General features: G+C 32.2%; 1 protein-coding gene and 2 long non-coding RNA genes across 8 annotated transcripts; 1 reads left to right on the forward strand and 2 right to left on the reverse strand.

Annotated features, from left to right (window-relative positions):
• Window positions 1-5,603: 5,603 nt before the first annotated feature.
• Window positions 5,604-7,069, reverse strand: LOC115880984. The gene is made up of 2 exons (XM_030898330.1): window positions 6,664-7,069; window positions 5,604-6,517 (listed from the first exon to the last, which is right to left on the reverse strand). Exon 2 carries the CDS (start codon window positions 6,502-6,504, stop codon window positions 5,620-5,622), a length of 885 nt encoding a protein of 294 aa, XP_030754190.1. The 5' UTR covers window positions 6,505-6,517; window positions 6,664-7,069; the 3' UTR covers window positions 5,604-5,619.
• Window positions 7,070-8,285: 1,216 nt separating this feature from the next.
• On the forward strand, window positions 8,286-9,097 carry LOC115881076. The gene is made up of 4 exons (XR_004049980.1): window positions 8,286-8,397; window positions 8,447-8,703; window positions 8,758-8,858; window positions 8,955-9,097. It is a non-coding gene; the product is annotated as an uncharacterized LOC115881076 (long non-coding RNA).
• Window positions 9,098-12,894: 3,797 nt separating this feature from the next.
• Window positions 12,895-25,859, reverse strand: LOC115881081. Of its 6 annotated transcripts, none has more exons than XR_004049983.1 (3): window positions 25,449-25,859; window positions 14,361-15,120; window positions 12,895-14,043 (listed from the first exon to the last, which is right to left on the reverse strand). It is a non-coding gene; the product is annotated as an uncharacterized LOC115881081 (long non-coding RNA). The 6 variants fall into 6 exon arrangements; XR_004049986.1 differs by lacking the exon at window positions 25,449-25,859 and adding an exon at window positions 24,155-24,454; XR_004049981.1 differs by lacking the exon at window positions 25,449-25,859 and adding an exon at window positions 22,898-23,249.
• Between the last annotated feature and the right edge of the window lie 294 nt (window positions 25,860-26,153).

The raw sequence follows: 26,153 nt of genomic DNA on the forward strand, positions 1-26,153 counted from the left end.
GCACGAGGTTGTATCACATCCTCATATAGCATGTGCAAATAAGAGTGAATGCTTCATGTCACCAATCTTGTTCTGCATATTACCGATGTCAGTTACTCTGTGAGGTTTGGATTTTCCAGGCCGAAGCATAAAAATAGAATTTTTTGTCCGATAATGCAGTAATAAAACTAACCAATCAGTATCTGTAGCCTAATTTTTCAAACTGTCACTGTATTTTTAAAAATAAGTTGTTTACAAAACTTTAACAAAAATACCTTGGTTTAAGTGCAAATAGCCCCGATCGGGACAAGGTGGAGGCATCTTTCGCACATTATTAGTACACATGTATTTTAAATAATTAATTAATTGTAATTTTTAAAAGGATACACTTTTACAATTTTTCTTAATTTTGAAATATTATTAAACCACCAATAAATATTTCTTGGAAATGTCACAAGGATTGTATTTTAGTTGAATTGATGCTAAATATCCATGTTATTTGTTAATAAGCTTAAAGAATTAGTAATTTGCATTTCGGTGATTCCATTTAAAAATTGCTGGATTTTCAAAAAAATTTTGTACGTCACTGCGTTATGATAATAAACTGTTTTTTATTGATTCTAGTAGAGTTTTTTATTCTCTTTAATTTTTACCTCTTGAAGTTTTTTACTATAACGCATCGTTTTCGAGTTATTTACATTTTTTCCCAAAAAGTACAAAAATTCAAGATGGCGGCCGATTTTTTTTGATGACGCACACACCGGACAAATGGGGACTTTTAGTATGTTAATAAGGGATACTAATGCTAACTGTTTTCAATAGTTGCAGCTTTCTAAAAATTTTCGCAATTTCAACATGGTAAATTTCATAACTGCACTGGGGTATTTAGTCTTTTTTGCACCTTTGTGCCAACTTTGACGTATCTAAAGGCAGCGCGTCACGAGGTTTTATGGAAATTTTTACCCCGAACCTTCGCTTCTTAGGAGATAAATTGTCAAAAATTGTTTTTAGGGTTCCGTACCTGGAAAGGAAAAAAACGGAACCCTTGTAGGATCACTTTATTGTCTGTCCGTCTTTCTCTCAAGACCTTTTATCTCGGGATCGCGTGGAGGTATCGAGTTGAAATTAAAACCGTAATATAAGAGTCAGCAAAATGTCCATAATAAAAAAGTTTTTCCGTCTGTACAGACAATCGGGACATATTATTGAAGTCTTCATTTAAAGTCTATTTATACATGTACCCACAAATTTGTGCGGAACCCTCGAACCCAGAAGATTGACATATTTAGTTAAAAAATAACATCAACGAAATTGATGAAGGGACTAGATAAAAATTCCTTTTGAGTAATTCTAGGTAGGGATAGTAATAAATGGTTATGTGGTAACACCCTCTCGAAATAATTTCAACTCCGAAAACTTTATTAGTGATAAACTAATTAAAAAGATTATACGGCCTATCGGAGAAAAAGCCGATTTAAAAGTTCGGCGTCATAAAAACTTTTAAGATGTAATTATTTCGGTTGGACTGTATTTAAAAATGCCGGTCTGTGAGAATATCCAAGAATTGCGCACAAAAATTTCAGAAATATTTTGCTTGGTTTTTATAAAAAATCGTTTTTCTGGACAAAGCTACAATACTTCTTACCAATTCCATGAGAGTTTACACCGGCGGAAATGATTTAAAATAATTTCAAGCATTAAAGATCGTGATATACGAGCTCGTATTTCACGGCAATCCCATTCACAATATTGCCTTTATAGAAAACTTCGATGGATTTGACTCTGCCGAAATTTATACCACTTTTGCTATTGTGTTTTTGAGAAGAAAATATTTTTCAGAATGAACACACAGCAAAGAAAATATTTCGTTCTGCAGGCTCGCTCTTCTATGTCCAATTGAACATTATTTACTTTTAAATTAGCAATTTATCTAGCCTAGATAGATATAAATATCGTAAAGAAAAAAAAAGCTTAAACGGTCGTCAATCTATAACCAACTGTCCTATTTTACAGGATACATTAAAATACACAGAATATACTAACGAAAAAGAAGCCCAAGTTCCTTGTAATAAATCGGTTTGTAGGGTCCAGAGGGATGTTCGCACTTAACTTGCAATAATCCTGAACACTGCGAGAAACTTAACTCTTTATTTCCTACAAAAAATGTTCAATTTACATCAGCATTATACAAAGTGATGTGTGTCGATTTCGTTCTTGTTGCTCACTCCCGGGCAGTGTTGCCAACCCTCTCCAATCGAGATGAATTGACAGAGAAAACAAAGATTAAAGTGAGATGACAATACCAGTCCCCATACACTCCCCTTCCAGTGATAACGACACACAAAAAAAAACTTAACTAATTAACAAAATTTGGCTTAAAAATTAACTTAGAAAAGGTACGCAGTACAGGTACATTAGTACTTATCTTTCAACAAAAACGAAAAAAGAAAAAAACATGTATTTCACATAAATAAATATTGCGCTATAGGAACAACAAATTACGACAATCATTGATCGAGCTTTATAAAGAAAAAGAAAACTCGATAAAACACGAAATCTTTACTTTGTGTTGGGTGCGAATGTTACCTTTTTGTTTGAGCGCGAATATGTTCTTAATACTGGCTGGCTAGTCGCTGTAGAGGCACCTGCAGAATCAAGATCATCAGGCACAAAAAAGGCAGGTTTCAACAATTCCACGGAAACAGCCTTAACTTTTCCATTTACGTCAATTTCGAACACGCGATCAGAAACGCGACGGACAACCTTATGCGGGCCTGAGTAAGGGCGTTCTAAAGCCTTTTTGGCTACGTTGCGCAAAAATACGTGTGAACATTCGTGTAATTCTTTAAAATAAAAGATTCTATTTTTGTTTTTGTGCGCAGTTGGAACTGCTCGCACCTGGCGCATATACTCTCTAAATTCTTCTATGAAAAACATTGGGTCCGGTGTGATGTCTTCTGGGAGGAAAAATTCACCCGGAAGTCGCAAGGTGGTACCAAACAGAAATTCCGCTGGGGAGGCCCCAGTGTCGGATCGAACATGGGCTCGCAAACCCAACAGAATTGTTGGAAGTATGCGGACCCAATTTTCTTTAGCATGACACATAATGGCCGCTTTGAAGACACGATGCCAACGCTCGATTAGGCCGTTTGATTGGGGATGATACGGTGTAGTCCGAATACGTTGCGTTCCGATCAGATTTAATAGCGCGTGAAACAATCTTGATTCGAATTGTGAGCCTTGATCTGTCGTGATGCATTTGGGCGACCCGTATCTAGAAATCCACGTGTTGAAAAAGGTGCGAGCGATCGTATCTGCTGACATATCTTTAATCGGGGTTGCTTCCACCCAGCGCGAAAACCTATCAACCATCGTCAGACAGTACATGTAGCCGTCATGTTGTGGTAATGGTCCCACAATATCTATGTGTACTTGGTCAAAACGACCATCAGGGGCAACGAACTGATCTGGAAGGGTTTTCACGTGTCTAGTTACCTTGGATGCCTGACAGTCCGTGCAGGTTTTGCACCATGACCTAGCATCTCGTTGCATGTTTGGCCACACATACCTCTGACGAATAAGGCGATCGGTGACTTTAGCACTGGGGTGTGCTGGGTGGTGCACCATGCGAAAAACTCTCTCCCGAAGCGATTTAGGCACGTATGGACGAATTGCTTCACCCGAAATTTCGCAATCCAGTGCAACATTGTCCGGTCCCCACTGGATTTTTTGGAGTTTTAACGGGTGGTCCTGAGACGTTTTAATGGCTGTTAACTGTTCGTCAACCACCTGTTGCTCAGCAAGTTCATTTAAATCAAATTCTAGAGGCAATCGGAGGGCCTCTATTCGAGAAAGTGAATCGGCCACTACATTCTCAGCACCAGCCAAGTGGACAAATTCCGTGGTAAATTCGGAAATAAAAGATAATTGCCGTAATTGACGGGGCGACGCTTTATCACTACGCTGTTTAAATGCGAATATTAACGGTCTGTGGTCGGTATACACACGAAATTCGCGACCTTCCAAAAAATGTCTAAAATATTTAATCGCGGTGTAAACAGCAGTGAGTTCCCTATCATACGCGCTATATTTAGTCTGGGCGGGCGAGAATTTTTGGGAAAAGAACGCTAACGGTTCCCAGCCATCAGCAAAAGACTGCTCTAGAGCTGCTCCCATGCAAAAATCCGACGCGTCCGTAACCAGTCTAATATCCGCATCGATACGAGGGTGGGCCAAAAGAGTTGCGTTTGCCAAATCGCTTTTTGCTTTTTCGAATGCTTGCGTGGCTTCCGAAGTCCACACTATTTCCCGTTGGTCGTTTTTCCCCGCACCTACCAGATACGTATTGAGCGGGGCGAAAGTAGTTGCGGCGTTGCGAAGGCATCGCCGATAAAAATTTAACATTCCAAGAAACCGGCGCAGGGAGGCGACCGTTTTAGGTCTCTCAAACTTACATATTGCCTCGATTTTCTCAGCTGTGGGTCGAGTGCCCTTTTCGTTAATCAAGTAACCTAAAAATTCTAATTCTGGCACGGCAAAAACACATTTATCAACGTTCAGGCGGAGGTGAAACTCTTTAAGCCTCTGGAACACTACCTCTAAATGCATAGAATGTTGTTTGGAAGACGATGATGCTACCAAAATGTCATCAATATAAATAAACACATAATCCAAATCACCCAAAGCTTGATTAATGTATCTTTGGAATGACTGGCCAGCATTCCGCAAGCACAAATGTCATGAACAAATACTCATATAAACCAAAAGGAGTTATAATTGCTGTTTTATTTACGTCTTCTGGCGCCATTGGAATTTGATGGTATGCCTTTTGTAAGTCCAAGGACGAAAAAATCGTTTTACCGCTTAGGTTTAGAGAACAATCGTGAAGATGAGGGGTCGGATACCTATCGGGAATTGTGACGGCGTTTAGCCGGCGATAATCCCCGCATAGGCGCCATGTACCATCTTTTTTCATCACCATTTGTGCCGGGCTGGCCCACGGACTACTCGATGGGCGACAAATGCCCGCTTCAACGAGCGCATTAATTTCCGCTTTGGCATGTTTGAGCTTTTCTGGTGTAAGCCTACGGGCCTGCTCAGCAACGGGTGGACCGCTTGTAATAATATGGTGAAAAACACTCTGGTTTACCGGAGGTGATGGTGAACATGCGCCAGTAATTTCAGGAAATTTTGCCAACAAATGTGAAACTGAAATATTCGGATTAAAACAATGAATTGATTGCATCGACGCAGAGCTATAATTTCCGAGCGAGAAACTACCGGTTGTTGAATCGATAACCCGCCGCTTTTTTAAATCGACAATTAACCCGTGGTGGTTTAAAAGGTCTGCTCCGATTATGGCATAAGGCACAGCCGCGATGCAGAAGTTCCACTTGATGGGTCGACGCAACCCAAAATCTAACTCGCGGTGAGATTCGCCATAGGTGTCTATGCGCGTATCATTAGCCGCGAAAAGTTTAAGTTTAGCGGGTGCGACTTTAATTTTTAAGTCAGCGGGAACTAACGAAATGTCCGCGCCCGTATCGACTAAAAAATATTGCCCTGTTTTTCTATCGCGAATGTGAAGACGACACGACGTACTGGTACCCTCCACCACTGTCGCCGCGCGGGGAGGCACCTTTAGTTTTTTTTCTCTTTCCAACCCGCATACTCCGTGCACCAACTTCGGCACGACGTTGGATTTTCGGGGTATTTCCGGTGTGCATAACACAAATTAGGCTTTTCTTTATCCCGAGATTTATCTTGCGACCGAGAGTTACTTCTAGACTTGGAACGCGACCGCGATTGTCGCTCTATTGCATCTACTTTAACGGTAAGTCCTTTTACGCATTCAATTAGTGACTGAATTTGCGCCTGGGAGGCGGAAAGCTCAGCATTAACAGCATTAATTTGAGGATTACACGGAGACGAGCTAGAAATATCCGCAAGTTGATCAGCCAACTCAGCCATGGCATCTAAGGTTGCCGTATTTGATATGACAATGCCTCGGTGCTGCTCGGGTAGCTGTTCTAAAAATAATGACTTGAGAATTGAATCATCAACCGCGTTGTTAACATTAAGATTGCGAAGTCGGCTTAAAATTAAGGATGGCTTACCGTCTGTTAACACCTGCCCCTTTAAAAGTTGTCTCAGCTTGGCTTCATTAGATACAGCAAATGTCTTAATGATTCTTTCCTTGAGCTTTTCAAAAATGTCAGGAGGAGGTGGACTCATGGCAATGATATCCTTAACACTGCCAAGTACCTCAACATCGAGAGCTGCTAACATACTGTCAGCTTTGGTAGTTTCGCTTGTAATCCGAGCATTCCGAAGTGAAATTTCTACCTGCATGAACCACAGTGCAGGATCAGCCCGACAGAATGTAGGAATTTTCGGAACTCGGTAACTATCAACCTGTTGCCTTGCCATGTTTGCTGTCAACACCTGTTCAAGATGTTGAACGCGCTCTTGGGCTGCTTTAGATTCATCAATGATTGTTTTAATTTGTTTCGGAGTAAGTGACATATTGCTTAGAAATCTATAAAACACATATAAAACAAATTATAACAAAGTACATAAATTGCTCAATAAGTAAAAGATTTGCAAGGATAATGCAATGTTTATGTTTATGCACTTGTTAGAACGTCTCTATTACGTAACTATAACCAAAAATTCAAAACTTACTTAAAAATTCCACAAATAATGCTCTTAAACCTAATAAAAACAGGTAAAGGGATAAATAATTCTCTTTTTTTTTTAATTAAAACGAACTGTCAGATATCACTTGAGCCGAACAGCTGATTAAAAAAAATCAATAACGGTGACAGAAGTCGATAGGCAACCAAAACTGCACCTCAGTCAAAACATTTGCCTATGTTCAGGATCAAAAACTTCTATTACAAAATCCTGTAATTGACTTTATGTCAAAGACGTCAACTAGGGTCTGTCAACTGTCACTGTGGGTAATGCAGATTCCTGCTTGTCAAAAGCGGAAGTTTTGACCGTTGAGGAAGGCTTGGCCTTGGCTAATTTCGGCGATTTGGCGGGAAAATGTAGCCCTTGGGAGGTTATTGGTACTCACGTGGTGCAAAAAAAAATATAACGAAAAACAGAAATTGCACTTTCCTGCTGGATGCCCCCAGGCACATTGGGCACTTCCACAGGCAGATCGTCCACAGCAGCAACACCAATATATGCCCGATCGGCCGTCTAAACTGCTTCCTTAGGAGTGAGAACTTTGATCACTCACAACCAACACCCATCACGTCGGGGTCACCAAATGTAGGGTCCAGAGGGATGTTCGCACTTAACTTGCAATAATCCTGAACACTGCGAGAAACTTAACTCTTTATTTCCTACAAAAAATGTTCAATTTACATCAGCATTATACAAAGTGATGTGTGTCGATTTCGTTCTTGTTGCTCACTCCCGGGCAGTGTTGCCAACCCTCTCCAATCGAGATGAATTGACAGAGAAAACAAAGATTAAAGTGAGATGACAATACCAGTCCCCATAGGTTCCATTTTCGTAACGCCATCTCTCGACATAGCTGATATTATAGGTTAGCCAAAGGGGTGCGGGGCCGGGGGGAATTGTAAAATACACTTTTTTATTTTAATTATTTTTATTCGCTATTTGCAATTTTATTTTTAAAGCATATTATGTGAAACAATCACATAATATATCTTAAAAATAAAATTACAAACGGAAACAAAAGGAATTAAATAATCTGAAGTTTATTGATAAAAAAGTTAGGCTATGCAAATTCATAAGTATATTAAGTATAACCTCTTTGGTATAACATTGTTAAACAAACATTAACAAATCATAACATATCAGATCATAGAACTAAAAAAAGTACTATTACATAAAAACAGGTGATACAATACTTCAAAATTAATTTTAACATAATATCAAAACCGAGAAATCAAACTGCAAACACAACCACACTTATCACAACAGAAATTAACACACACTTCCGCGGCAAATGTCCAAGAAAGACTGATCATTCTGATTGGTCCTGGTCCGGTCGTAGCTCACGTCGTATTGTCGGTAAGCAAAATCCCTGTCCAAAAATTTTGACGATCAGCGCCATCATCCGTCATAATTGGGAAACTTTTGCTGGAACCATTTTTAATATTTCACTTACATGGCCCTGTTAAAATACGCAACCAACCGTCATTGAACCGTCCAATCAGATCAAAGGAGTAATCGTCGTAGATCGTGCGTTATCGATAATGTTCGGTGCCTGGAGAAAATTGACAATTGACAAGAGAATTAATTGTTTATTATTTTTGACTTTTTAGTACGTTTAATTTAATGATTACTAAAACCAGTAGTTCGAAAGATATATTTAAAAATAAAAGATAAAAATCCAAAAAATTAATTATCTATTAACGTGGATTTGGACGACAATAGGTAAGAAGACTAAATTTATTTCTATATTCGATATAAACTTGTTTATTAGGTTTTTAGTTTGTGATGTTTCATGTGATGATCATTTTCATGTTCATCGTCTTTGAATTGACATGAGGATATCTATGGAAAAGTAACTAATCTGAAAGTAAGCCAACATATCGTTTGTCCTTTGTGTGCTAAAGAAAAGATTTTCTTTTCGCATCGTGAGGAAGTATTACATCAATTAAAAAATGTTAGGAAGTTGATTACTTGTCATGGAAAAGTATACCAATGGAAATTATTTGTTAAAGAAGTATAATTCTAAGGGTAAATTTTATTATAATTAGTAACCTGTCTATTTTTTATATGTAGATGTTTCAGGTTTTAAGAATAAATTGGTTGAACCCAAAATCTGGAGGAAGTACCTATATCCATACACAGAATATGCCCATTAAGAATACTAGTCCAAATTTGCTTTAATGGTAGGCAATTATTCAATACAAATTAACTTTTTAAGTGACTGAAATATTAAATAGTTTAGAATATGGTATAACAATGTAAAAAAATACTATTTTCAGGAACGATTAGGGCCCGATATATTTGAAACTCATGTTGGACATAGTATTGAGTTGGGTAGAATATTATTCTACGTTAAGTGAGGATATCAGATACCTATTATTGTACTGTATTTTAATATATACATTAGAATTGTTGGTTTTTTCATATTTGTTTTATATATTATTTTACTTACAAGTTATATAAAGTTAACACTAAAATCTACTTTTTGACTTATATAAGTTAGTCTGTGGTTTAATGCGTGATTACATCCACATTATGATTTCAAGTTTTTAAAATATAAATATTATAACTGGCTTTAAAAACTCCATTAAACTGTTAAAAGTGTAATTTATTTCAAAATAAATATACATATACCTATACCTAGGTATATATTAATATCGAAAAATATATATTAATATCGAAAGACATTTTTATTTCCTTAACACCAATTTAATCATCACATACATATGTATAAACATTTATTTACGTTATTTCAAATGAAGACCACAGGAAAAACCAGCTTTGTTCATTTTAACTGGAGCCGAGAAAATGCAATTACGAGTGAACTACTCTGGTTTTTCTCCTGTAGGGCAAAATAACTAAGCTGTAATATCTTTGGGACTAAGCATATTATTGTTCCTTTCTTTGATGGTGCCTCGAATAATGCTAACACTTGCCTATAAAATTGTCTCGCTATCAATTTCTATGAAAATGTAACATATTATCTGGTTTTTTCCGTGTAGTCTTCAAATGATCTAAAAATTCAGCAGGAATGATCCATTATGCAGCAAACACACTGATGTTGAATCATTGGAAGCTTTTTTGTGGGCATTTCACAAATAAAATGAAATATCTGATCAAAAACTGAAAATGCAAATCAGATAGTAAGCTTTATAAATACATACATATATATAAATAATCATACCTACATCTATTTATGTCGTACAATCCAACCGATATTTTAATATCCTAGCCCAAGTAAATAATCAAAAATGCACTTTTTATATCAAAAGCAGTAATGTTATCAAGGGTTCCAATTAATATACAGGATTTAAAAAAAAACACGATCCTAATTCTTATTATTTTTCTAAATACGTATTGTCTGATAGGCAATTACAAAATATAAATCTGATGTAAATAGAAAAATAAAGTAAAAACTCTAAAAACAGGTAAAAACAACAACAAAAATTCTAACCAAAGATTTAACCGTCATACGACATGAGCATCATGTGATTGCACAATACTCAACGATAGTTAATGTATCCTCTATTTTACATCTTAATGAATCTTAGGCAATTGAAAAAAAAATAGATATTAGAAAGTTCTAGCTCTATCTAGTTTTGATTCAGATGTGCATTATTATTTGTAATAAATTTGACCGCTGGGTGACATGGAAAAAGTCATATAAAATCACATCGACATTATCTAATAACATGCGCTTGGATTTTAATTTCTATTTAGTTACATTTTAGTTAGATACTTAATCAAAAGATTGCATAAATGATTCGATATATGCACCAAGGTATTCTTGTAACGCTCTGAACTGGCCTTCTTCATAAACAGCAATTAACGGTTAAAATAGCTACCACCTTAAAATTATGATGTATTTTAAAGTTTAATATATCTGTTCTAGTGGGCCGATTTAGATGATTTAAATAATATATTTATATATTTATATATTTATATATTTAAATTAATATATATTATTATATGACTATAAGCATTATGTAGCTAAATTATTTGAACTTTTAGTATCTCTCTCTTTAAATTATAAAATTAATAAATGGTTTTAATGGAAAAATTACGAAAAAATGCCAGTATCTTCTTCAAAAGCGAATATCTTAAAAAAAAATAATTCTATTGAGATGAACCAAAAAATAAATTATGGATAAAAGATGCACCTATGTGATAAAATTATTTTTAAATTTCTTGCTTTTTTAACTTATTCCACAGGGTGTTACAAACTTTCATCAAAATAACAATATTTTGTATTTCCTCGTATAATTGACAGATGGGAACTTTCATATTAAATTTAGAAAGAAATACTAAAAAGTTAATAATTTTGCTACAAAAATTTCCTAAAAGATCAACTAAATCGGTCCTCTAGAACGCAATATATAAAACTTTAAAATACATCAAAAATTTAAGGTGCACATTCTTCGTACCAATGAGTGTACACAAAAACATGAGTATAGAAACACAAAATATTTATTTAACTAATATCATGGTCCCATCTCAGTTTTGGTCTTCCTCTAGGTCTCTTAATTCTACGAACCATGCTGTATCTTTTGTGGTCCATCTCTTGTCCGTCCTTCTTGCCAGGTGTCCCGCCCATTGCCACTTGAGGGATTTGATTCTCTGGATGACACTATTATCTGGGTCTTTTGTTGTGTCCACTCTATTCTTTTACGATCTTTCTTGGTTATTTTCACCATAATTTCATTCCAATGAGCGTTGTGCGACTTGCAGTTTCCTTATAATATCCGTTTTAAGAGTCCAGGTTTTGCATGCATAGGTCATGACTGGCATTCTAGATTAGAATATGATTGAGTTTCTTCGATAAGTAATCCATGCTAATTTAATTCTTCGATTGATTTCTAGTGATAGGTAGTAGGGATCCCGAGCGGTGAATTAGTTGTTCGAAATATATGTATTCTTCTACATACATGTATTCTTCTTTATTACAATGTCTTTTCTGTCTGTACCTTACTTTAGTTTATATTGTTAGTTATTAAAAGTATTAAAATTAATAAATGTCTTGTCACTTCTAATCCTGTTCTTAGTTTCTTTCTTGGTCAAATAAAATAATCTACTATAATTAAGTAAATCAGAGCATCCTTTAAAAATCTTTTAGTCAATTTTTTAACCGGTTGATTTAAGAATAATAATATGCGAAAAACTGTGATTCACTGCCTCGAGTTTTTTTACTAAGGCAAATTAATATTCATTATAGTTCCTGTCTGCCAACTGACACGACTGAGTTAAACAGATGCACACTTGTTCGAAGCTGATTGTTTGAAATATTGACGGAATTTTCCATAATGGTATTTTTTAAAATATATACGAGGGTTCGCAGATTGTTTACGAACATAATGAACTGTTCTATTCTACTACTTCTAGCTGTAATTAGAATGCATTCTGATTTCAGGTTTTTTAAAGATTTGGTTATGCTGAATACGCATGCCAACTTTGAACAATTTTGGAGAAGCCGAGTTTAAGTAATTTAAGAAAAAATGCTTATATTTTTAAATAAAACTGAACAAGTAAAAATGCAAAACCACGGTAATGCCGACATTCCTTACTAAGTTGTTAACCTATGATTTTGTAAATGTCAAATTGTATTTCCTAAACGTTATAGGCTTTTGTCTGTGTGTAACAAATGTTAAATTACAAAAATGCATTTCGGGAATATTAACTGTAGTAGCGTAAACAGCACAACAAATTGACAAAATCATAGATTGAGGACTTAAGGTATGTTGACATGTGTCTGGTTTTGCATGTACCTGTTCAGTTTTAATTTGAAATGGATACAGTTGTTCTGTAATTAGTTAAACACGGTTTGTCTAAACTTATTCAAATTGGGTATTTTCAACATACGTACGTAGACCTTTAAAAAACCTATTAACGACTTAGCTGTAAAATCAACAGGAGAGCCAGATTTTGGGCAGTTCATAATTTACAAGGGATTCTTATGTTTCCATCGCCGATGCACCACCTGATAGATATTATTTACGGAATATCATACATAAAAAGGCGATGCTGTCAAGAATTGTATAATATCTTGCATCCATACTTAAGACAAACACAAGAGGTCTTCAGATCATTTTTTATCACGATTATGGAAACCTTGTTCCAATTATTGAATCAAAAGAATTAAAAAAGACAGTTTTTAATTAGCAACGCTGTAATATAATTTAAGTGAGAATTGCGTTAAATTTATATTAAATCAAACAAAAAAAATTGAATTTATCACATTTTTAATTAATAATTCGCGGACCTTGACAATATACTCAAATATTGGCAAAATTTACCATTATTAGCAGCAACAACAATTAGTAACAGTGATTATATTCTAACAAATACAACAGAAACTATCCTAAAAACATAAAAGATATAGTTTTGATTTAAATTTTTTTAGAAGCTAATAAAAAAAGTCTACAAAAATCTGTACAATTTGGCGAAGGAAAGAGTAAAAAATTGATCAATAATTTTATTCTTATTGTTTATTTTGTTTATAAATGGCTTCTTAAATATAATTAAAATCAGATCTATTGGTTACTTGAAAATATATATTTTTTTTTAATTTGTTATCCCGTATTATAAATTTATATTTACATTATAAAATTAAATATCTTTACACTTTTTAGCATGTATTTTATAATAAAATTGAAAACTATTTCGAAAAATTATGGCGAATGCGCTAGGCGATACAAAATTTTAAAATTAAAATTCCAATAATTGTAAGTTAATGTTGTTAATAATTTTGGATAGTTTTCATTTTAAGTATACTAAAAATAAAATAATCTTATTGCACATATATTTAAAATACATAAAAAACCTAAACCAAATTAAAGAATAATTACATATTTAATAGCGCCAGTTTGCATTACATAATATTACACTGGGTGAGGCTTAGATAAATGCAAATATTTTTAGGACTGGCAGATCTTGATAAAAGAAACATATTTTCTCTTTACCGTTTTTCAAATAAGTCTAAAATAACCGAGTTATTGTACTGTAAAAATTTAAAAAACATTGATTGGACCACTCGCTGGATCATTTTTAGGGTTTTTTCTTGTAAATTTAATCTACAACCTATGTTGCCATATTATAAATATGTTATGTTTTTTAACTAAAGATTCATAAAATTTCCAAAAATATTTGAAAAAATTTCAAATTTTCAATTCTTTTGCACGAATAAAACTTCATATAGATCAAATCTGCTTCTGGGGTCGAAATATACAATCCCTAAAACATTTGCTCTTATTTAAGACTGACCCTGTATAATTAGATTTAAATAAAGATTGTTAATATTGGAAAGCGTATTATAGATAAATATTAATATAAAAATCTTCTTAATGTCAAAAGCAAGCAAACCATTCTGTCCACCTGAAATAAAAAAAAACTGTATTAAAGGTATGATAATGGGACACAATAGAATGGGTTGTTGAATTATCAGGAGAGATAATATTTATTAATTAATTATTTGCCGAGATAATATTTGAACTTTTCGAAATTTACATGGGGTTTCCTATGCCGTGTTTCACATGGTATTAATGAAATGACAGTCACAATATTTTAGTAATACATACCTTAGAAAAGTATAGTTTAGAGCAAAATTAAAAAGGGAAAATAATTATAATTATTAAAATGTTTTTATAGCATTTTTTAGCAGTTCAGCAAAAAAACTAAATTAATATACTGACCTGGCTATCCAAAGATCTCCTTGCAGGATCCGTGAACATAAATATAACCATCTCGGCATTTCGTTGTTATTATGTTGCCTAAAGCAAAATCTTTGGTTGGATTGCTGGTGGTAGAAGCTTCTATGAAGTTAGTAGAAGATTCTGTAGCACTTGGGGTCGTATGATGTTTCATATGTCGGGATTCTATTACTATGGGTAACAGCACTAAAAATACAACCATTGAGAAAACACCCATTCTGATATTCATATTAAACTGATTGCAAAAATGGTAGAAGGATTCAAAATGTTATGAGTTTTCTTGTAAATGGCGTTATGATATAAATGTAATTTGATATAGGGGAGTACAAAGTATAATATTGTTTATTTTTATTATCAAAACCTTAAGGGATTTGAAATATCATTGTTATATCTTTTTGTTAATCTATAAAACTAGAAAATGCAGAAGAATAAAAAAAGACTAGTAATAATAAACTAGTAAGTCTAACATAAAATAACTCTATCAAAACACATATTATTCTTTATTAAACTTATTCTTAACAAAAATACCTGCTCCACATAAGACACATTTAAAACAAACTTATACTTGGCATTGTACATATGTAAAACATTATTTTTTATAAATATAACAACTTTTGATAAATAGCAAACATAAAATACCTAAAAGATAAATATTATGAACTAAGTTGAAATATATTCGAATGAGGTCTTAAATTAAGAGATTTTTTTCTTAGTGTTGGTGGCATTGAATCGATGTAGATATCTGAAACAAAAATACAACAGAAAATTAATATATCACCTTGTTTAAAATGTTTGATTTTACCCGTCTTTGGGTAGTTATACCATATAAATTGAGAAGAAAATCTATACACAATGTGTACAGCGAACTTTTAATTATTATATGTAGCGTTACAGTGTTGCCGGATCATTTGAAAAGTGGTAGCATCTTTGTTAATTTAAATGAAACACCTAGTATATTATTATATTTTTGGAAACTTTTTTTATCTCATATCTCATATAATTTCTCTATTATACTATCTTATACCTATATCTTATAGTTTTAAAGATAAAACAAAAATTGACAAAAACATGATTTTGAACAAGCATTGGTAAAATTATGACTTCGGAAACACAAGTCATTAATTATTCAAAGTTTATGAATCTATATACTAATATATAAAATCCTTAAGTGACTGACATACTGATTAATCACGATCCTGTTCAAACTACTCAACGTAAGAAGCTCAATTTTGGCATACAGGTTGATTCTAGGGTGTAGAGGTTCTATAAGAAGGGATTTTTCGAAATTCCAGTTCCAAGAGGATGAAACCACCCCTCAAATATTACAATATTTTTTATTTAAAAAACGGTCAAGTTTCCGAAAAAAACGTTTAAACACATATATTTTATTTTGTTTTTTTTACATATTTTAAGATTTTTTAAAAATGTATACAGGGTGTCTCGATAAATTAGGTCATTGATTAATCACAATCCTGCTTAAATCGCTTGACGTAAAAAGCTGATTTTTGGAAAACGTGTAGGGTGTAGAGATTCGATAAGAAGGGATTATTCGAAACTCGAATTCTAAAGGGGTGAAACTATCCCTCAAATATTAAAATATTTTTTATTTAGAAACCGGTGAGTTTTTCGGAAAAACTTTTAAACACGTATATTTTATTTTGTTGTTTTACATACTTTAAGGTTTTTTAAAAATTTATAAAAGGTGTTTCATAAAATATAACCATTAGGTAGTCACGATTCTGCTTAAATTGTTTGACGTTTAAAGCTGATCTTTGGCAAAAGAATTGACTGCGGTGTGTAGAGGTTCGATAAGGAGGGATTTCTCGAATCTCAAATTCCAAGAGGGTGAAAACACCGCCCCTCAAATATTACAATATTTGTTATTTAAAAAACGGTTAGTTTTTCGGGAAAACGCTTGGACAAGCATAATTTATTTGGTTTTTTTACATATTTTGAAATTTTTTAAAAAATCATACAGGGTGTTCCAAAAAGTTGGGCAATTTCTTAACCACGATTCTGCTTAAACAGCTTGACGTAAAAAGCTTATTTTTCGCAAACGGATTTTTCGAAAGTCAAATTCCAACGAGATGAAACTACCCCTCAAATATTACCAAATTATATAATAATATCGCCATATTGTTTTTTTCTCATGCTGACATAAATGTAAGAACATTTTATCCAGTTTCTATGTTAATGGAAATTCTTGGTTTGCTTTATCATCACCATTACAAATGATTAATTCGACGCGAACGAAATCGCTGGTACACGCTAGTTATGATATATTACAAGAGTACGATAATTATATACAATAGTACAATGTACGATAATCTACAAAAAGAAATGAAAATCTCATCAAAAACATAGAATGTAAAAAATGTCAAGTCTAACAATACAATTCTTCCACTATAAAAAGTTATGAGATCTCGTGTAAAACCAAGTCATTTTATGTAGTTTCTCTTTAAGTACTTATTCAACAATTTTGTTACAAATTGCTAGTATCAATATTAGATATCTTTATTTCTGTAAAATGGCTTGGCAATTGCACGATATGATATTATCTGCTAATTAAACTTTATTATTAAGGGCACTCTTTAGATTTACTTAGGTTTCGATTATTTTACTAGTAATCGAAATGGTAGATTACTCTTTTTTAATTATGGTGCTGTGCAATTGCCAAGTAATTATAATTATTACAGAAATATAGATGTCTAATATTGATACAAACAATTTGTAACAAAATTGTTGAAGTACTTATCAAAGAGAAACTACACAAAATAAACTGACTTGGTTTTACATGAGATCTCACATCTTTTTATAGTGGAAGAATTGTATTGAGACTTACATACTGTGTTTTTGATGGGACTATAATATTATTGAGCATTAGAAATTTATTTTAAAAGTAAATGCATACAGAAATAAAATTCATTAATATTTTAATATCTTATGAAGCATGTTACCATTTAAAATCAGGTTTATTATATTATTGAAACTGTGTGGAAGGAAGATTAGGTTAGGTTGCAGGAAAGGTTGCATAAGAAAACAAGAAGATCAAAATCATCAAAATATCAAAATACAACTTTTAATCGGCATCTTTTATTTCACTCGAATCGCTAAAACCACTTGTAAGAAAATTATAATAAATCGAAAAATAAATGAAAACTTTAACCCCCTGTAACTATGAAACAAGGCAGAATTAGACTAGACCTATACTGATATAAAAAATAAATCACATTTTTACGTGAGGAAAATCTCCCTACAAGAGACGACACATGTTTATGAAACACTCTGTATGTCTAAAAGCATATTTGACTAATGAACAAACAAAATATAATGTTTACTTAACACATCAATTAAACAGTTAGCTTAGACATACATTTATCATCACAGACAAAATGATTAAGATATCTTAATAAACTTACACCTTCAGTTCTAACGCCTCGTTCCATATCAGTTTAGTATACAAACGAATAAGTTTTAAGGCATCCGATGTTCCTTATAAAAATAAATCCGCTGGAACAACGACGTTTTACCGAAAAGATATGAGCGGTTTGAGGATTTAGGTTTGGTAAATATTTACTCAAGTGAAATTCGTTGTAAGATCGAAACACGCATTCCACGTAACGACCTGAATAGTTAACACTGAACAGAATACAAAAGAACAATAAAAGTACAGACATATTGTTTGTTTTGCTTAGATCGGAATAATATAGTAATAGCGATAGATCTTTTAGACTGACCCGGCTTTCAACCAACAAAAGTAATTAATTGTGTATGTATCTTTTATATTGATTTATACCTGAGCCTGAGCAAATAATATGTAAGATCGTTGACGTGAAATACGTAATATTTTTATTTGAGATAAGATTTCATAATAATTCGTAAACTGAAAAAAATAAAAAAATTGTGATATCACTCGAAAGCGATAATTGTGACAATAAAGATTTTTATAAAAAATATACATCTCAATGATAAAGAAGTTTGGTTAGGTAATCAAGTTGCATGCATGTTTACATGAGATTAACAAAATTGTTGAATAGGTGCTTAAAAGAGGCAAAATAAAATAAACTGACTTGGTTTTACATGAGATCTCACAACTTTTCATAGTGGAAGAATTGCGTTGCGATTACCCCTTTTGCCCTCCTTTTTTACATTCTGTTTTTGATGGGATATATTTTGTTCTAGTGGGTCGATTTTAATTATTTTTAAGCAATTTGTAGCTAAATTATTTAACTTTTAGTATCTCTAAACAAAAAAAAATGAAAATTCCCATCTCTCAATTATACGAGAGAAAACAAAATGTTGATATTTTTGTGACAGTTTGAAAACCCCTTTGGAATATGTAAATTCAGCAAGGAATTTAAAAATAAATTGTCAAATAATTTAGCTACAAATTGCTTAAAATATCATCAATATCGGTCAACTGGAACACAATATATTATAAAACTTTTAAATACATCAAAATTTTAAGATACCCGTTTTTCCTGTCCTTGAGCGTATAATGTTTGTACTAAAAATCTAAAATTATGTTGTAGTAGTTACATTTGACACTTAAAATGTGTTTTCATTTTACTTTTTATTTTTTTCCTTCTGAAGACAATTTTTTTTGTTTTGCTTTTTTGTTTTGCTTTTGCAAATATGTTGCGAGTAAAAACTTACTGATAATAAAAAATTGGATAAAAAAATTGTTTAATTTTACTTAATTTACGATTAGAAATTAAAAGAGCTGAACAATAGTTTTATTCATACCATATTATATTTTCTTCTACAACATTAAAGACACAAACAAACTAACAAACCTTAGTTCCTACTATTTTCCGAATATCTTAATACACTTGTTCTTTTTCAACAAGTATCCCTTGGCACAGCTGAATATCTTTATAACTTGACCATCTTTGAGTGCGTTGGACATTACGAACTCTTCGTAAGTTGTGAAGTTAGCTTGGACTAGATTGACACAATGTAACATTAATATCGAACATACTACTGCTAGTACTATCCTTAGCGAAATCACGCACATCACTGGTGCTGATGCTGCGAGATGAGAATCATCAGTTCGAACTGCAGCATAATTGATTTTTACGTGTGGTATAAGGTCAGGTATCACACGAGTCGGGAATAATTAGAAGCCATCAATACGTTATATTTTTCTTTACGAAAATAGCAGGCAAGTCTGAGAAAAATCTGTATGGGTAATTCCGTTCTAACTGTAACTTTTTAAGTCGTGCACAATGTTGTCATATATCAAATCTTATTTGGAAGTCAATAATACGTTTTATTCTATAAATTAATTTTTACTAACCGCCGTACCTAACACGGTCTACGGGAACCAGTGTGTGTATATTGAGCGCGATGTCCTCACTAGTTCTCACTGAAATTTATTGAATTTTGTCTTCTCTGAATTTTATTGTAATTTGTATTGTATTTTACACTTATCTGTATTTTATATTCCTGTTTATCTATGGACGAAGTAAAGCAATGTTAAACTGGATTAGGGCAAATTAATTAAATTGCTTTTATGTCATCAAAGAGATTTTTTTTCGTTTGTAGATTTTCTTCCAGTGTAAAAAATTATGGATATTATCAAATCATACATCATATAAATAGATCACGCTCAAAGAAACAACTAAATTTATTTTGATATAGACTTAAAAAAGTTATACGTATTCAGAAATTAACAGTAAGATCAGAATTACTCATATGGTTTTTCTACTACTTATCTACATACTATGCTTATTCGCGCTAAAGAAAGCACATAAAAGGTCAGCCTTGAGTCTGATTTTCGAACAATAGGAAATTACATATAGGTGTACAAAATGCTTTGTTGATTTTGAGTGGTGTAATGTATATATATCGGTTTGGCATTTATTTCCAACCAGTGACGTTATAAAATTTTATAGATTTTCTAGTCATTGCTTTTTATTAAGTAGAGAAACAAATATTGATATCTGAAGAACATGAAGAGTAAACATACCATTTTTTTATTCACTAATTTTCTGTTCGTCAGCTATCATACAATAAATCATAATTAATAATTATTAGTAAAATAAAAATTCAATTGGAAATGAATTAATTAAGAGAATGACAAATGTTAAAAAGTTTGTAATAATTCGGTACTTACATAATTACTTATTCTTATTACATTGAGCCAAAGGTTTTCAAACACTGACTGTTCATAAGCAAATGTCCTCTAGCACAATTCACTATTCTTATCAACTGTCCCAATTTAGCAGGTTTCGTTGTTAAAAACTTTTCGTATTTTACGAATTTTGCGTGAACATCATTAATAGAAATCGAACAAATCAACAAAATAATTAAACTGCACAGAATGATAATCATTCTACTGAAACGCATTTTGTCAAAATGATTTGCTTTTCAGATTAGTGAAATTGAATATCATACAATTTCTAATATACTTGAAAAGTTCTAACAAATCCATAAGCAAATAGTCGTAAAGGTTTATATTTATCTTTTTTCTTGTTAATTTGTTTGTTGTACCTACGAATATTATGAATCAAATAGGATGTGGTTTATTCTTATTCAGAAAGTTATACAGGGTGCTTCGCTATTCTGAGAAAGCTCGTATCTGCTGTAAAATGATAAGGCATTTAAAAAATATTGTAATACACTGAATGATAATATATTATTATAATCTACCTATTAGGATGAAATTTTGTGTTTCACTATCAGGAAAAAACAAAACAAAATCATTCAATAAATATCTATTTTGGCTAAAGGAAGTAGTAGTACTTCTAAACAACTACCAGTTGTAGAATAAATAGTAAATAACCAAAACAAACTCAGTATAGACTGGCAAATCCACAAAATTTCAAATCAAATTCAAATATCTCAAATGAATCGTCAAACAGAACTCTCATGAATTTCCACTCTTACGGCCCTACCTCCGCCTATGCATGAATACATGGATAGCAATCCTTGATAGCAATATACAGGGTAGTCTGAACTGTATTCCGGAAACTTCGGCAGCATATTCTGCAGATAAAAATAAGTAAAAAAGTTCTTATAAATGTATGTCTTAAAATGCTTAGTTTCGGAGATACAGGGTGTAGAAGTTTCATTTTTATTTCAATTTTTTCTAAATAATTTCTAAAAGTAACGTCAATATCTGGATGAAAATTGGTGTCTGGTGGTCTTGTGATAATGACTGACTAATGACTATAATGACAAAATGACTCCTATTTGTAGGGGGCGCCACCTACATGCCTTTTGACTGCTTTGAAGAGTAATAACTTTTCGACGGTACCTGTATAAAACTACTAACTAAAAAAAATTACATTTCCATGGCTTTCTACGTAAAAAATGTCTCTTGGTAAAAATCGCTACGAGCAACCGTTCTCAAGATATTTAAAATAGAAATAGTCAATACATGTCATTATTGACAAAAATAAGTACACGTTGAATAGAGTTATTTGACTGAAATAATAAATGTTTATTTTTTTAAATTAATCATAAATTTTTCTGCGAAAAAATGATTAAACAGTTTCTGTTGGACTTTTGGCACAAAAAGATTTCAGGTATTGATAATTTCAATTTCAAATATCTCGTGAACCATTACTCGTAGCGATTTTTTACCAAGAGACCTTTATTATGTAAAAAATGTTGTATATTTATATTTTTTTACTCAGTAGTTTTATACAGGAATGGATGAAAAGTTATTACTCTTCAAACCAGTTAAAGCATATGTAGGTGGCGCCCTCTACAAGTAGGAGTAATATTGACATGAAAATCAAATTTCTCATGTCCAAAAACTGCCAGAAACCAATTTTCATCCAAATATTGACGTTACTTCTTAAATTATTTGGAAAAAATCGAAATAAAAATCAAATTTCTACACCCTGTATCTCCGAAACTAAGCATTTTAGACGGTTTTATTTTATGTGCACTGAAAACTAGAAAATAATAATAACAATTAGGTATTTTGAACTTCTAGTTCAGAAATAGTTTAGTACTAGAATAGCTTTTAGGCATATTAGACTAAAATAAAAACGTGGGGCCCCTCTGAAATCCTACCTATGGCAAAGCATATCTTTATACTTTGGTAGATCATGAGCTCGGCGTTCGCTGGTGAAGCCGCCACGGCTGGTTATTGATTGTCAAAATCTCCAGTTACGATTATAGTAAGTCGATGCAATCCACACTTAGTATAGAAGAAAGTATTACAGCAATAGTTAATGGGCCCCACGTTTTTATTTTAGTCTAATATGCCTAAAAGCTATTCTGTCTAGAACTAAAATATTTCTGAACTAGAAGTTCAAAATACTTAATTGTTATTATTATTTTCTAGTTTTCAGTGCACATAAGATAAAACCGTTTAACTTAAAAGTTTTTTTACCGATTTTTTATTTATTAATACATCAAATTAATTTGAAAATATCAAACAAGCTTGCTTGAATACTTTGTATAAAAATGAAGTGCAATCACAGAATCTCGTAGAGGAAACAGATGGAGCAACTTTTGAAACAAAATATATTTACTAAAACAAAAACAATAATTTTACTTACTGTCATTTTCCATTAAAAGTTTTCCGACATTTTCCTCTGAGATACACAAAACCTTTAATACACTGTCTTATACCAAATATATTTCCTTTTTTATCGATAAAACCGTTGTTTTCTGTAAACTCTTTGTAGGTCAAAAATCCCGCGTCTGTTGTTAGCATTTTTGTACAAACGGTCACTGATATGAATAAAAATATACACAGCCAATACGTGGAGGACATATTTGAGCAATTTTGACTGAATTAATTATTGTAAAATAACTTTAAACACGAAACAACACAGAAGAGCGTTTTATAAAACGAAATATTGTGTTTCTCGTTCCTGTTTGTAATAAAGTACGTTTACTGATAAAAGATCATTATTCATGACCTCATAGTTATCACAGTTATATTATCGATATATGTGAAATAGTATGTTTTTTTGTTGGTTGAAATGTACTTATATTTTCAACTGAAAAAAATTAGAAAAGGTGTAGTGTTCTACGTCCTCTTATTAGAACACTCAACGGCATGTATTTTAAAGTTTTATTATATTGTGATCCAGTGGACCCATTTTAATGATTTTAAAGCAATTTCTAGTTAAATTACTTGGCTTTTTAGTATCTCTAAATTAAAAATGAAAGTGAGTACAAAATGATGTTACTTTGATGAGAGTTCGGAACAAGTAACTTGAAATCTAAAACAAACTATCGAGAAAAGACGTACCTAGATGATAAAATGATTAAGATGATAAAAAGCAAGGAATTTGAAACTTAAAAAAACTCGAGAAAAAACATACCTAGATGATAAAATGATTTTTTACTTTATTTAAGAGAAAATAACATTTTGAATTCTGAATACTGAATGACATATCATACGTCAACTTTTGACATTTTCGCTTAAACAAAATGGTATTTGTTAACATATTCCATAAGATGTTTAAAATTTTCACCAAAATATCAACAATATGTTTTCCCTCGCATAATTGACAGACGGAAACTTTTATTTTTAATTCAGAAAGGTACACTAAAAAGCCAAATAATTTAGCTACATATTTCTTAAAATATCATCAAAATCGGTCGACTCGAATCAAAATATATTAAGGTGGGGGTATTTAGAAATAAAGTTAGAGTAAATGGATTTGCATTACAAAAGCAATACAACGCGTATAGTTCTAACGAATAACAGATTTATTTTATACATGAATTTAAAACAAAATTCTAATACTGACTTTAAATTTAAGCGCATTTACACTAATTCAGGTTATTGATCGATCACATACCATTATTGCCACATAACAGTTCATAATTAAAAGTAAATCGAACGGCAATGCCCTGGAAAAAGTTGTACTTGATATTGCCCACAATTCTGTTTAGTCTTTAGAATATTGGCCTTCGATAAGTTTCCGGATTTGTTCAAAAAAGTTTCGTAAGAAGAAAATTTCGAGTTTACACTAAACACTAAACATAACACCAGTACCACATTCAAAAAACTTCTGGAACTCATTTTTTTTCGATATTTCAAATAGTTCACCACGTGTTATATGTGTATGAGATAAAGGAAGTTACAGTGAACATTTTCTATATTTATGGTTTATCTATGTGTATAACTTATCAGTAGAAAAGTAAATAAGAGTGTTTCAGGATCAATAATACTTACTAATTTCTTATCTATATATCGACAGGATGTTTGAAAACAATGACATTGACTTATTTGCTAATGTTTAGCACATATTAGTTCTCTGTATAAATTTTTTAAAAATCATTTTTATATAACTTTAACTATTTTATTATAACAATAAAACGGGAGTTATAAACCTTTACAGATATGTCTAAGTTTAAGTTTATAAAGTAGGTCTCAACATGAATTTAACAAAAACTAAAGTAATGTACAACGAACTCTAGCAGACAAAAAAAGACATACTAATAAATAACAACACTGGAAATAGTAGAGAAATATATAATCCGGGTGGTGGGGGCACCGGCGATAGAAACATAAGAAATCCCGTGCAAATTTTGAACTGTCTAAATATTGGCAGCCCTATTGATTTTACAGTAAAATAGTAAATTAGTTTTTTAAAGGACTGAGTATGCTGAAAACACATGCTTAATTTGAACAATTTTTACAAGTCGCACAACGCTCAATGAAAAGAAATAAGCTGGGAATAACATAGAAAGACCGTAAAAGAATAGAGTGGATACGATAAAAGACCCAGGTACTAGAGACGTCATCCACAGAATCAAATCCGTCAAGTGGCAATGGGCAGGACACCTGACAAGAAGGACGGACAACAGATAGACCAGAAAAATTACAGCATGGTACTCATGAGGAACTAAGAGACCGAGAAGAAGGCCAAACCTGATATGGGACCATGATTTTAGGAAATGAGCAGGTATAACTTAGCCAACAATAGACAACAATGAGCACAACTACAAAGAGACTATCTAATATGGTGTAGCCTTCACACCATAATTGGGAAATGGTTGATTACGTAGAAAATAATGATAATTTAAACTTGAAAAATTGAGAAATTGTCTGAAATATTATAATAAAAATATTTGAATAGTAGTACTCACCAAAATAAGTTATAATTTTAATACAATCTATGTATAAGTTCGTACGCAACTACCATTTATTTTGATGTATCCAGCTTTACACTTCATCGAACACAAAATGCATTTCTGACTTGCTTTTGATTGGGAATTATTATATTGTCTAACTGCCAACTCTTTACGTAGTACTTTGAATATCTGGTTCGTTTCTTGCAGCCCGCTCTTCGTATTATCCAATTCGGATTTAATGATAGCTCTAGCAGAAAGACAGCCGATACAAAAGAAGATACAATATATAGTTATAAATTGTTTTGAATGCATGCTAAGCTTTCGAATTATTTAAGCTTGATTTTGAAACGAACAAGTATCTAATACGCACTTTTTTGTAAACGAAATTGTAATTTGGTTTGAATGTAAATAGATAAATTAAACTGATAGGCTTATTCAAATTAACGTCAAAATTGTAAATATCACATGTCGTAAGAAAGTAAACACTGATAAACACATTGGGTGATTTTAGAAGTGTGGTCTGGATTTTAACGTGTAAGACAGTGATGTAGACAGCTTAATGGGAAATGAAATGTATTAAAAAGAGATAAATGTTGGGTTGGAACATTTCTTTTATGCGATATTGCCGGATCTTGCAACAAAATTTCAATATGCAAAAGCAGTCGGTTAGGAAAAATCATCTACGGTTGGATCTTAATTTCCATAATTAGTTACTAATTT

The sequence above is a fragment of the Sitophilus oryzae genome, unplaced genomic scaffold (genome assembly GCF_002938485.1).
Source record: "Sitophilus oryzae breed Bouriz unplaced genomic scaffold, Soryzae_2.0 scaffold_1693_pilon_pilon, whole genome shotgun sequence".
NCBI lineage: Eukaryota > Metazoa > Arthropoda > Insecta > Coleoptera > Curculionidae > Sitophilus > Sitophilus oryzae.

Bases quoted from the DNA above. Each gene is read 5' to 3' on its own strand.
- LOC115880984 (XM_030898330.1), bottom strand. From the start codon at position 6,504: ATGTCACTTACTCCGAAACAAATTAAAACAATCATTGATGAATCTAAA.